At 33.5% G+C, this 12,402-nt stretch overlaps 1 protein-coding gene across 1 annotated transcript; it reads left to right on the top strand.

Annotated features, from left to right (window-relative positions):
• Positions 1–2,981: 2,981 nt before the first annotated feature.
• Positions 2,982–6,610, top strand: LOC132060601 (probable 2-oxoglutarate-dependent dioxygenase SLC1). The gene is made up of 4 exons (XM_059453596.1): positions 2,982–3,360; positions 4,068–4,318; positions 5,037–5,370; positions 6,128–6,610. Exons 1-4 carry the CDS (start codon positions 3,070–3,072, stop codon positions 6,395–6,397), a joined length of 1,146 nt encoding a protein of 381 aa, XP_059309579.1. The 5' UTR covers positions 2,982–3,069; the 3' UTR covers positions 6,398–6,610.
• Positions 6,611–12,402: the final 5,792 nt, after the last annotated feature.

The following is a 12,402-nucleotide window of genomic DNA, read 5'->3' as shown; positions in this document are numbered from 1 at the left end:
AAGAGAAAACCGACGATGAAAATGGAATAAAGAGGGAGTACAAATTATATTGTGGAAATCTATTTTGAGAATTACACAAAATACTAAGGATAAACTGATAGTTGATGTGTGTTTTGATATATAGAGGGTGATAGTTCATGTAGTAAAAAGAAATAAGTGATAGTTGAAATATGAAACTCGCGAAAAAATGATAGTTCAGGGGTGTTTTGACCATTAGCTCTAATATTTTTCATATAATTTTTAAATAATTAAATTCTAAGTTTCAGAATATTGAGTTGATGAAAAATCCAAACTTGCAAGCTTAGCGTCATTAAATTTTTTTACCCTGATTCATGAAACAAATAATTCGAAGTATCCATTATCACAACATTATGCTTGTTCTTCGTGACTGTCAAGTGCTATCGAAAGGTACAAGCAGTGATTAGTCAAACTAAGAGTAGTTAGCCTTAGGAATAAGGTATTGCTTCTAAAACGACAGTTAAGGTCATTTACTAGGTAAAATACAAAAAAAAAAAAAAAAAAAAAACAAATTTATAAACTATTTTTTGTTTAAAATTTACATGCAAACTTCTAGAATTATGTCCATTTTCATTTGTGAAATTCAAAATTTCAGGACATTTGCTATTTTCTAAAGAGAAGACCAAAAAGTGGCCGGTCAGTAAACGTTAATTCTACTCATTAACTTGATTCCTTATTACTGTAGAGACATTGATTGGGGATTAGATCTTTGGATTCCTTATATGACTTGGGCAATTCTTATCTCTTTGAGCTAGCTTTTGAGGTTGAATTAGATTCAAGATCTATTTTTTACATGGTATCAAAGCAGAAGTCATCCCAATTATTGTGTACTGATGTTGGACCCCCACATTAAATTGATCCCGCATCAAATGTCCTCCCTTCACGGTCTAGCCTTTGGGTTTGGGTTAGACCCCAAAATCAATTCTTAATAATAGAAGCCTCTGCTATAGAAAAAAAAAAAAAAAAAAAGATACCTCTGCTATTGACAGTTCAAGATCATATTGTATGCCATGTTAATAAAGGTGATGCTCAGGGCGGAGCTAGCGCTCTGACATATGCATTTGGCCGAACTCAATAGATCCGGTCTAAATTTTATATTTGTAGTAAAAAATCATTGAATACATACAAGTTATTAATTTAGAGCCAGTAACTTTAAAAGATTAGAATCCCGAACGTATAAACTTCAAGTCCGAACTTCACCTCTGGCGATTCTATACACTTAAGATGTCCTAACTTCTAATCGGGTACTTGAAATGCTAATGGTACTTCTTTATGGTCACACTTCGACCATTTTTCCTTCTCCACGTGTTTTTCTTACCTGCTCTAAACTTGAGTTCTAATTAATCCAGTCAAGAGATCAATTTTATCAGGCATTTTAATTATTACCTTCAAGGGATTGGTCCAACTGCTAATACTGATAACTTTAGAAAATTTAAACTTCTCTAGACAAGTCAAGGGGAAGAAAAAGAAAACGATTGCTCATAAAGTATAAAACCTATATTTGTTCGTCCCTTGTGCATAGACAAAAAGGGGGCAGATCTAGAGACTGGATTAATATTAGATTGGTCCACAAAAGTTGAAAATTGAAATTGTGTATTGCTGAGGGGGCCACGAGAGGAAATAAAAAGACTAGTTCCTTTGTCACCTAAAGCCTTCATATTTGAGCGAGATCTCTCCGTCCTTAATGCCTTACTATTGTGAGATCTCTCCATCCTTAGTTAGATATTTTGAGTTTGAATCCTTTAAATGAAGAAATTTCTGATAGGAGAGTTTTCCTCTACATAAATCCACATTAATTTGACCAGTGGAGTGGGTAAATGAATATGGGATGATTATACGAGAAAAGAAAAAAAAAACATTCTCGTCGTTTGGTCTACAAAAAGTCGACACTTCGGTTTTTGCATGGATCGATTTTCTCTTTACCCCCTGTTTGGATGGTGGTTTCCCGTGGTTCATTAATGTATGGTTTTCTATGAAACCATATTTGTTTCCATTGTTCTTAAAATTATGTGGTATGGTATTGTAAACCCGTAGTTCTTCCCATGGTTATATAACCATGAAAAGTTCCAATTTTTGTAACCACGGATTTGGTGGTTTTTCCATGGTTACGTATTTCATTTCTCCATTATACTTCACCCTCCACCTTCCACCCCACCTCACCCTCCACCTTCCACCCCACCCCACCCTACCACTCACCCCCCCCACGCTCACTCTAACACTCACCCCACCCCTAACTACCCCACTCCTCTGCCACCCACCCCAACCACCACCCACTGCCCCTAACCACCACCCAAGCCCACTCCACAACCACTCACCCCCACCCTACCACCCACTACCCCCACCCTCATCCCACAACCACCCACCTCACACTACCCACCCCTCCACCACCCCCACCCACTACCCCTCACCACCACCCAACCACCCCCACCCTACCACCCATGCACCCTGACCCTACCACCCACTACCTACTTATTTTTTTAAAGTTCTCATTTTATTTTTTACCTGAGTTTTATTAATATATATATAAACTAATTTCTAATTAAGAGTTAAGGGTATTTTAGTAAACTTACAAGTTATTATGCGATAAGACCATACATGCACCAAACCAAACAATACAAATGTTATTAAACCACAACAAACGATCTGATCTATCCAAACATTGTGTTCATTAATACAAGACAATACCATACTGTACATTAATGAATCACAGGAAACAACCATCCAAACAGAGGGTTAATGAATCATACGCCGCATGAATTTGAATTAGTTTGACCAGTGGTACATAAATACCAAAAATACGTCTCATTGTTTCACCCACACCAAGTCAACACTTCTGTTTGTGCATGGAAATGATAAGAACCAGTCGACATAAGACTTACCTAATAAAAATATTTTAAATTTATATACATAAACAAACACTGTTTTGCCACGTTTTTCCCTATAAGTACATATTGTTTCTCGCATAAAAAATCATCAAATTGAAACCCTTCGCCTCTTCAATTCCTTCTTCAACTTGACCATTTTTTTTCTTTAGAAAATATTACACATATAATGTGTCCAGCAATGCATTTGTTGGCTGTTGAAAAAACTAAGGAAAAGGAGGAGCAAATTGAAAGTAGATATCAAAAAGGAGTTAGGCATTTATGTGAAAGTGGGATCACTAGAATTCCCAAAAAGTATGTATTGCCAGTTTCAGATAGGCCCCTAATTGTGAAAAAAGAAGAAAAAAGTGATGAAAATCTCAACTTGCCCATTATTGATTTTGCTCAACTTCAAGGCCCCAACAGATCCCAAGTTCTCAAATCCCTTGCCAAAGCTTGTGAAGAGTATGGATTTTTCCAGGTAGGTTTTGTAACATTTGAACTTTGTCCATCCTCCCTTTAACCACTTTTTTTTAAAAAAAAAATTAATCGTTATGTCTGGATCAACCTGCACACACTTCGACTAAATTATGGGCACATTGCTATCTCCCACCAGCATAGGTACCGACTACCGAGTTACTCTCTGTCCACCAATGCTTGGACATATAAGAAAATATCACCTAGTGTTTTTGCCTTCGTTGAAACTTGAACCTGAACCTCACAATTCGCAACCCACTTCATTAACCATTAGGATTCAATTCTTCTATTTTTCTCATATGAATTACTAAAAGGGGTCACATTTTCTTCTTTTTTTCCTTGGCTTTTGCAACTTTCTCCACATATATTTTAAATTCTTAAGCTTATATATACATACATAGTCAAAATAAAAAATAATGAGTTTAGTTGAACCCACATAAATCCGTCATAAAATTGCTTGACTCTTGTGTTTTAATGTATTGAGTCGATCACCGCTTAAGGGTGCCACAGACCGGTAATGATTCTTTCGCCCTTAAGCAGATGTCTTGAGTTCGAACAAGTCCTCATCAATATAATAGGGAACATTAAAATCTCCCATAGTGAACTTTCTACGACAAGAATTTGGATTAGTTGGACGACTAGTGAATTCTAATTAAAGGAAGGATATAATCTCTAACTCTTTTTTTATTTGATTTCTTTTTCTTGGTGCAGTTGGTAAATCATGGTATACCTAGTGACATAATTCAGCACATAATTGAAGTGGGCAAACTATTTTTTGAACTTCCCTTTGAAGAAAGGGCAAAGTACATGTCTACTGCTATGGAAGCACCAGTACGACTTGGCACAAGCTTTAATCAAAACAAAGATGGAGTATTTTGTTGGAGGGATTTTCTCAAGCTCAGTTGTCATTCTTTATCAAGTGATATGCTCTCACTTTGGCCCTCTTCTCCAGTAGATCTCAGGTGACTACTCAATAATAAAAAATAAAAAAAAATTACAAAGTCAACTTGTATAATAAGATCCCCACTTGCATTGTTAAATGTCATGACTGGATTCAATAGATTGCTCACTTAATCGTTCCAAAGTGAACTACTCCCTTTGCCCCACTTTACATGGCACTATAATATTTGTACAATAGATTTTTTTTACTGCGATTTCTTGAGTATTATTAAAATATTTTGAAATATATAATAATTTTTATGTAGTTTTTACATATATAGATTTTCGTCAAAAAGTTAACTTTTGATTTATGTCCAAGTTGACATCGAAAATTTTATAAATTGTTTGATCTCGTACTCTATTGTCATATAAAATGAAATAGATGGAGTACTTTTTATTGTTTCTTTCTTGAGATTTGACTATATTGATAGTGTAAATAATTTATACTAAAAGTGTATTTTAACTGGTTGTTGCAGATTACTTATCTTATTTTTATGTTACTACTTTCACTTATTATGAATATTTACCTGTAATAATTATATTTTAAGTAATAATTTGATGTCTAATAGTAAACTTTACACTATCACTGTCAATATTAATATCTATCATAGAAATTTACTTGCAATTTTCTATAAATAATCCGATTCTGTGTATATCTTTACATTATCAATGCATAAAACTTAATCGAACTCCTTTTTCTCTTGTTGTTGACAAACATTGTGTTTTTTAATTGATGAATAGGGAGGCAGCTGCAAATTATTCGAAGCAAGCAAAGTTCTTGTACCAATTGCTAATAGGAGCAATTCTTGAAAGCTTGGGAATAGTGAATGAAAACAATGATAGTAATAATTTGAAAGAGTTTGAGGATGGGAGCCAACTCTTAGTATTGAATTGCTATCCTTCTTGCCCAGAGCCAGATTTAACACTTGGGATGCCACCACATTCAGACTATGGCTTACTCACACTTCTCTTACAAGATGAAGTGAAGGGCTTACAAATACAGCATAAAGAAAGATGGTTAACAGTTGAGCCAATTCCTAACTCCTTTGTGGTAAATGTTGGGGACCATCTTGAGGTCAGCTTCGTTTTCGTTCAATTTTATGCGACACTATTATTATTTTAGGGAGTCAAAACAACTTTTTGTTTAGCAATACCTTTTTCATACATCTTTTAAGTAGTTTTAAGTATATGGTAGTTTTTTTGTTAATCTAGTTTCTAATTAATTATGTTATTTGTCTTTAAATGTTTATACATACACATGTACATGAAAAATCTTTTCTGACCTCTACATGCAGGAGAAATATTCATGACATTTCGGTCATTTTATCATGTAGGACTAAAGTTAGGTAGGTATCACAAACTACACGTTTGTTAGCACTCCAAATGATTGTCACTGAGGTTGTGGTGGGATGAAAATTAAAAACTCCTTCACCCCTAATTAAAGGTCTCGTGTACGAGTTTTGGGCATGAAAATTATCTTGATAGGGAGGGCTTCGTAGAAATAACGCCCACTGGTCACTTTTTTGCAGTCCTATCTTTGAAAAATAACCGCTATCACGGAATTTCAAATTCCACGTGTGAAACTCCGGACATTTTTTCAATTACATGGGATGAAAAGTGACAATTTGTTAATTTTACCTGAGCGCTTAATCCCTCCTTTAATGGGCGCAGCGCGAATACGAATTAGTCCGGCTCTTATGCACTGGACATCGGATGAGTAATCAAAAAAAAAAAAAAAAAGATTCTATACTATTTTCTTTGATCTTCTTTTTGTTACAATATATGTGTTTTTCATGAAATCATTTCATTTCCCCTGTTAATTTGATGGACAGATATTCAGCAACGGAAGGTACAAAAGTGTGCTACATAGGGTACTTGTAAATTCTTCAAAATCAAGAATCTCAGTTGCTTCACTACACAGCCTGCCTTATAGCTGCAAGATTCAGCCTTCTCCAAAGCTCATCAATGAATCCAACCCAAAACTCTACAAGGACACAGATTTTGCCAATTTTCTTGAATATCTTTCGTCTTGTGAACATAAGAGCAAGAGTTTCTTGGAATCTAGAAAATTGACTAATCAAAAAGGAAACCATGTTATTTAGTAAGGCTATTCGTATAGTTATTATTACGTTAATCAAAGATTATTTTGTGTATTTTAGCAATAGTGGTTATTTGTTATCTCAAAAGAGATAAAAACATAACAAAAAAGAAGTTAATTATTTGCGAAAGGAGCATAGGCGGTTGTATTGTAGTTCTATCGAGCTGATTGGCACTATTGTATGGCTGATAGATAATTACTACAATTTTCGTGTGTATTTCACAGGTCTATCTTAATTTTCACTAGCACTTCTGCTTAATTACTTTACAGAATTTTTCAGAACTATATAACAGGGGGATGAAAAAAATCTATATAACGTCGGGGGGGGGGGGGGGGGCTTTGTTCTCACGCCTAATAATTTACTCCTGGAATTAAGTTCCACATGGAACATCACCTTGTGAGCTTATTTGGAGATTAACTGTTACCTAAATCATCCGAGTATTCATAGCCACCAAAGCCTACTCCATTTTTCTTTGTCTATGCATCTTCAAAGCTACGGAATTAAAAATAGGCTGTAAATGTACAAAGGCACTAAGCCAGGCCCACAATGATCACACGGTCATCTTCATATCATCTCACCGAACCTAGCTCTGATATCAGTTGTTGGGCTAAAATGATCCAAAAATATTCTTAACTTTGTGTAATATTATTCGTTTTTGCCCAAGCCACACAATTTTTTATTGGAAGCATGCCTACATCTTATGTGTAGTTTCTTTTTCTTTTCACCTATCAATATGAGATTTTATTTGCATATCCAACATTAAGCTCACGGTTCTAAAGATTGAATCTCAAAATGGAGCCAAGATTAAAGATCACGAAGATATTCATCATGCCAGATTTGGTTTTCAACTTTTTTGGGTCTTCTTCTACGCTTGGTTGTTATGAACATGTCTTTACGGTACTTATTATTATGATGTGAGTCGTTCAAATTGGTTGAATTTTTTTTAATGATGCATATAATTTCATCATAAACTAAAAATTTACTTTTCCGATATCACTTTAGTGTTAAACCAAAACAAATCTTAACAGAAACTAATCGAGTGTCTTATTTAATCTAGCTTGTCCTAAGTGTACAAGATTAAAAGAAAAGATTGGAGAGAATAACTTTAAATGTTTTTCTTTTATAATTTTGAGATATTCGAAGACGCACGTGTTTGAAAGATGTATCTCTTGTCTGGTTAAATTTAATTACAAAGTTTGCGAATGGATTATTCCACACACTGTGGACGCAGGGACCTAAAGTCCAAAATTTCTTTTAGTACTTGAATTGAAATGTGAAGTTAGTGTTGTTACTTGACCGTTAATTAACAAATATAAACTCTTTCAGACCAGTAGAGTCAATTTTTTGGGCTAAGTGCACAAGTCTATGGAAGAAATTTTTCATGAAATGTTTTCTATGAAAAAATCTTTTAAGAAAAATGATTTCTCATTTTTTGATAAGTGGGAAATATTTTTTCTAAAAACATATATTTATCAAAATTAATAATGATATTAGCTAATGGGAAAGTGTTTTCATGAAATTGAGTACTAAAAATTAAGAAAAACGCCCAAATGTTAAATGGAACAAGTAAAATTTAAGATAATTCGCGAAGAAAATGACTTCCACCATAAGTGAGATAAGTCATTTTCTATCTTTCGTTGAATTTTATCCTATAATTTTTTTTTTTTTTTTTTATCATGTAAACGCTAAAAATGACTTTTATCATACCAAACACACGTACGAGTAATTAACTCAAAAAACACAAAAAAAGTAATTAACTCACAAGCCACATTCTTTACTTTGTACTAATGTGTAACCTTCATGAACCTTTTTCAAGACAAGAAAAGGAGTTTTCGCATTTGAAAACTTTAAAGCATGTACTGGTGAATAATTAGGAATTTCTATTCTTAATTAGAAGTTTCTGGTTAAAATTTTGGGACAAAAAAAATCTTGACGCGGAACCCTTTCCCTTTTAATAAATTTTATATGACATAAATCAAAATTAATCGGAGTCTCAAAGCACGAACAACGGATATTGGTGAGAAACAAAAAATAAAGAATATATCCAAGTCGTTGGCCATAATTCAAAGTCCAGATATCTTATGAATTGACTCATTGACAACTGACCAAAGAAATGCAGTTGCCTTCAATTACCGTCTATACAGAGTTTCTTCTGAGCATCAAGTCTTTGGTCTCCCATAATAATAGATCTAGAAGAGATATTTTTTGACCAAATTCCAATTGAAGCCATTTTGCGACAAAGAAAAATCATACTATGAATATTTCTGACCAGTACTTTTAAATGGTCAATGGGAAAAAAAAATCAATTTTATCAGTATTTTGAGTTCTCACGGGCATTTAATATTGCCAGCTTTCACTTTGAATTTAGTGATTTTTCTCGCATACGATGGAAATTTACGTATACCCGATATTTATATCAGTCTAATGTATAGTACTAGAAAATTTGTCCGCGCTTCGCGCGGTTTTTAAATAATTTTTTTAAAAAACTTAACCCAAAATCAATATTTATTCTTTGATCAATGTTATATTCTCTAATCGTGTGATTCTTTTTGTCAAGAGTTCTTGTGTTGTTCGAATCTCCTAGCTACTTTCATGTTCTTTTTCTTTGTCATTATCCTTTTTTTGTAGATGTGTTCTTTTTGTTTTTATTCTCAGTGATATTAAGATGAATGAATGAAAAGGTATTTTTCTACAAATTGAAGTTCGACATTGTCAACTAAATAATATCTCTTCATATAAGAATGTCAAACTTTTATATAACTCATCCAACAAAAATTTATAATATTGAAATATTAAATTCTAAAAGACAATTTAGTTTACTAACTCACACTTTATACATCTATCATTAAAATTACTCTTCTTTCCTTATCTTGCAATGCATAACTTCATCTACATAAATTTTGATCTAATATAATCTCAGAAAAATATATAATATATAAATCTTTCTTTGCTCATCAGCTTTGGTTTAATCTGCTATAATATCATATAATTTTGCAGTAAATGTTGCTATTTTCAAACGTTTAAATCAAATAAATGAGAATTTCAAAACTCACATGAAGTTATTTAAATGAAATAAGGTAATTAAGAAATACTATCATATGCATAGAAAAAGTCATCTATCTATGCAATTATTGTTGGGTTAGCAAGACTTGAAGCGTTTGAAAAGCTATCAACGGTTTAGTTTTTAAGGTTGAACGTATCACAAACATACCGTAAAAGAAAATTTCGAATGATGTGACGGGTAGTTCCAAAATATCTACGAGAATAATTTGAATAGGAAAAGAAACTTGAAGAAAATATTCACACAGATACAAAAAGAAAGCTAAATCTAGAGGAAAAATAAATATTTGAAGAAACTTAGACGGCTTACTCCATAAAGAAGACAATATATGCAATCAAATATTATCGGAAACAAAGTATCCTGACAATCTTTAAAGACCCACCAATGCTTTCAACGTAACTCTATAGTACCATTTCTCAATTACAAAAATTGCCAATCCCGTACCTTTCAATCATCCAACATACGTAGTAAGTATCTTCTAAAGCATCCTAAATTAGAGAAAGAACATCTCAATTATCCACAGCACCAAACGCACAAATGCATGTATTTATAGTCAAATAGAGAGGGGAAGTTGAATAGAGCTGGTAATTGGTGAATATGAAGATGGTGAAAACATAAATTCTTGAGGATCAAATTTAACCGATAACTTATTTTGCTTTGATTTCAGGTAATTAAATTGTTTATATACGTTAATCTACATTTATTATAGGGGAAAGGCTTACCTGCATTCTTTTCTTTTTCCGGTGCTTTTAGACGTTTGGAGTTCTTGACTCTACAAATTCTTTGTAAACAACAATGATCATACTACATCTTGGTGCCAAAAAGAAACAATTGTTACGTTAATAAATCAGCAAAAAACTTCATAATTGTCTGCTATCAGTTTCTTTAGGAATAATTAAGAAAGAGCAATGTGTAATTGATGTAGCATGTAATAAATGAATGAATAGGACAAAGAGAATTGAAAGAATGATGGAAAAAGTCACCAGGGTATAGAGCGTGCGTATGGAATTTAATGTTAAATAATGAATGACATAAAGAAGGTGGATTTAAATTATTATTTTCCAGATTTTTTGGACATCAAATAAGGTAAACAATGAGAAAAAAGATAAATAGAAATGATGGCCATAGAGAGGTGCCACATAGGATTGTTTATGCCTAGCTTTATATTATATATAGATTCCTTCCGTTCCTTTCTATTTGATCTTTTAGCCTTTTGGTGTTTGGGTCACCAAAGTGATTTCTAGCATTTGGAAAAGGTTAAAAAGAAAAGTTTTAAACAAAAAGGATTTGCGCACTAGTATTTGAGTAGATTCAAATAATTTCTTAAATATTTTTTTGGCTTGATTTTAGTCTTTTAAGTCTGCAAAAACTAAATATTTTTTTCTCAGTCAAATATTAACAAGCATGTCTGTTAGTTTTGACAAAAACTGTGAAAAAAAATGATTTAGCATGGAGGTGTGGTTTTGACATTTCTTCTATTTTTGGTCTATTTAATTTTCAGAGTCTAGCGTAGCTTTTGAAAGTATCACTCTACTATATTTGATCTATTTTTGTGTCTGGTGCAGTTCTTTGTGTTGTCATTTCTAGGATTTGATGATTTTTTTTTTTTTTTGGTGTTTTGATTAAATTCTTTTTTCATAGTTTCCCTCAAATCTAACCGATAAAATTTGTTAAATTTGATAGAAACCAAAAGTGCTTACTTGTGGCTAACTAAAGGACTAAAATTGCTCATGAATATAATTAGACGACCACTTTAAACTTGACCAATACATTGACCATTTTTGGCATTTTTTCTTGTAGCTTGGGTCCATTTCGAGTTTGAACAAAGTAGGTGGTGGTTGATCCCATTTCAACGAGATTAATGTAGAAGTGGTTATGTATTTAGAGTCGGCATTTCTAGTTAGGAAATGAGAACTCGATAGCACGACACCCCGGATGATCGTGTTGGGTGAATTGTGACCTCGTACGATCGTGTCGGGTGAGCAACAGCCGCTTCGTCACAGTACTTACTTATGGGCTAACAGGTCACACTTTGGCCAAGTATCCTACAAAGAGACTCCCGCTCCGACCGCCCGACGAGTCATCTACTTAAAAGGACCCTCCTCGCAGTCCGCCCTTCCTTGAATTATTCGGTCATGCAATATTTATTGAATACAAAGAACAAAATGCATTTCGACCCCGTCGTAGTTCTCAATCATTTCGGCATACGAACCACCTTGCCTTAGACTCTATTGGAACAAAGCAAAGAAGGAGGCGGAATGGAGAAAGGAAAGGGACAAGGGCGGTCTTGCTTGGCGCGAAATTTCTTCCGGTTCGGGGGTAGAGTACAGTACTAAAGGTCCTCGGACTTCTAGGCGGTTTTTCTTTTGGGCAGCTGTTCACCGTTGGATCTCGCCAATACAGCCCCCCAATAAAAGGAACCCAGGGCCCATATTCTTCTCCAATTCGAGTTTTACTCATATCTCGAATGAATTCAAGAACATATTCGAAGAAATTCTTATCACAAGGTTATGGGTGGATTTAAGATTTGAAGTTCGCAGATTTTTATAATAATATTAATTTATAATTAAATATTTATAAATTTTAATGAAATTTTTAATACATATATAAGGTAATGAGCAAAAGTTATTGAGTTCTCGGAAACTCATCTCATACCTATAGCTTTGGTTTTGCCCTGCACATGGGAAAGGGCGGAACTAGCATTCCGCTTACAGTCGGGTTCGACAGAATTTAATAGTTTTGGTGTAGATCTTATATTTATGTTGAAAACTCTACTAATTATGTATAAATAATTTATCAAGTACTCAATAATTTTCTTTTTCCAAAACTCTAAAATCTATAAACTCAAAATTTTAACCTTGCCTCTGCTTGGGGGTCAATCTTAATCATTTTTTTGCGCGGATTGCCCTTCTTTTGGGGTGGTCTTTAAATTTTACCCCTTTTCATA

This window comes from Lycium ferocissimum, chromosome 6 (assembly GCF_029784015.1).
Source record: "Lycium ferocissimum isolate CSIRO_LF1 chromosome 6, AGI_CSIRO_Lferr_CH_V1, whole genome shotgun sequence".
In the NCBI taxonomy this organism is placed as follows: domain Eukaryota; kingdom Viridiplantae; phylum Streptophyta; class Magnoliopsida; order Solanales; family Solanaceae; genus Lycium; species Lycium ferocissimum.
The sequence above is the reverse complement of the archived record's forward strand: the minus strand, read 5'-3'. Positions and strand labels throughout refer to the sequence as shown.

Bases quoted from the DNA above. Each gene is read 5' to 3' on its own strand.
- LOC132060601 (XM_059453596.1), top strand. From the start codon at position 3,070: ATGTGTCCAGCAATGCATTTGTTGGCTGTTGAAAAAACTAAGGAAAAG. The intron at 3,361-4,067 runs GTAGGTTTTGTA...TTCTTGGTGCAG, and splicing joins AAGAGTATGGATTTTTCCAG to TTGGTAAATCATGGTATACC. The intron at 4,319-5,036 runs GTGACTACTCAA...ATTGATGAATAG, and splicing joins TCTTCTCCAGTAGATCTCAG to GGAGGCAGCTGCAAATTATT.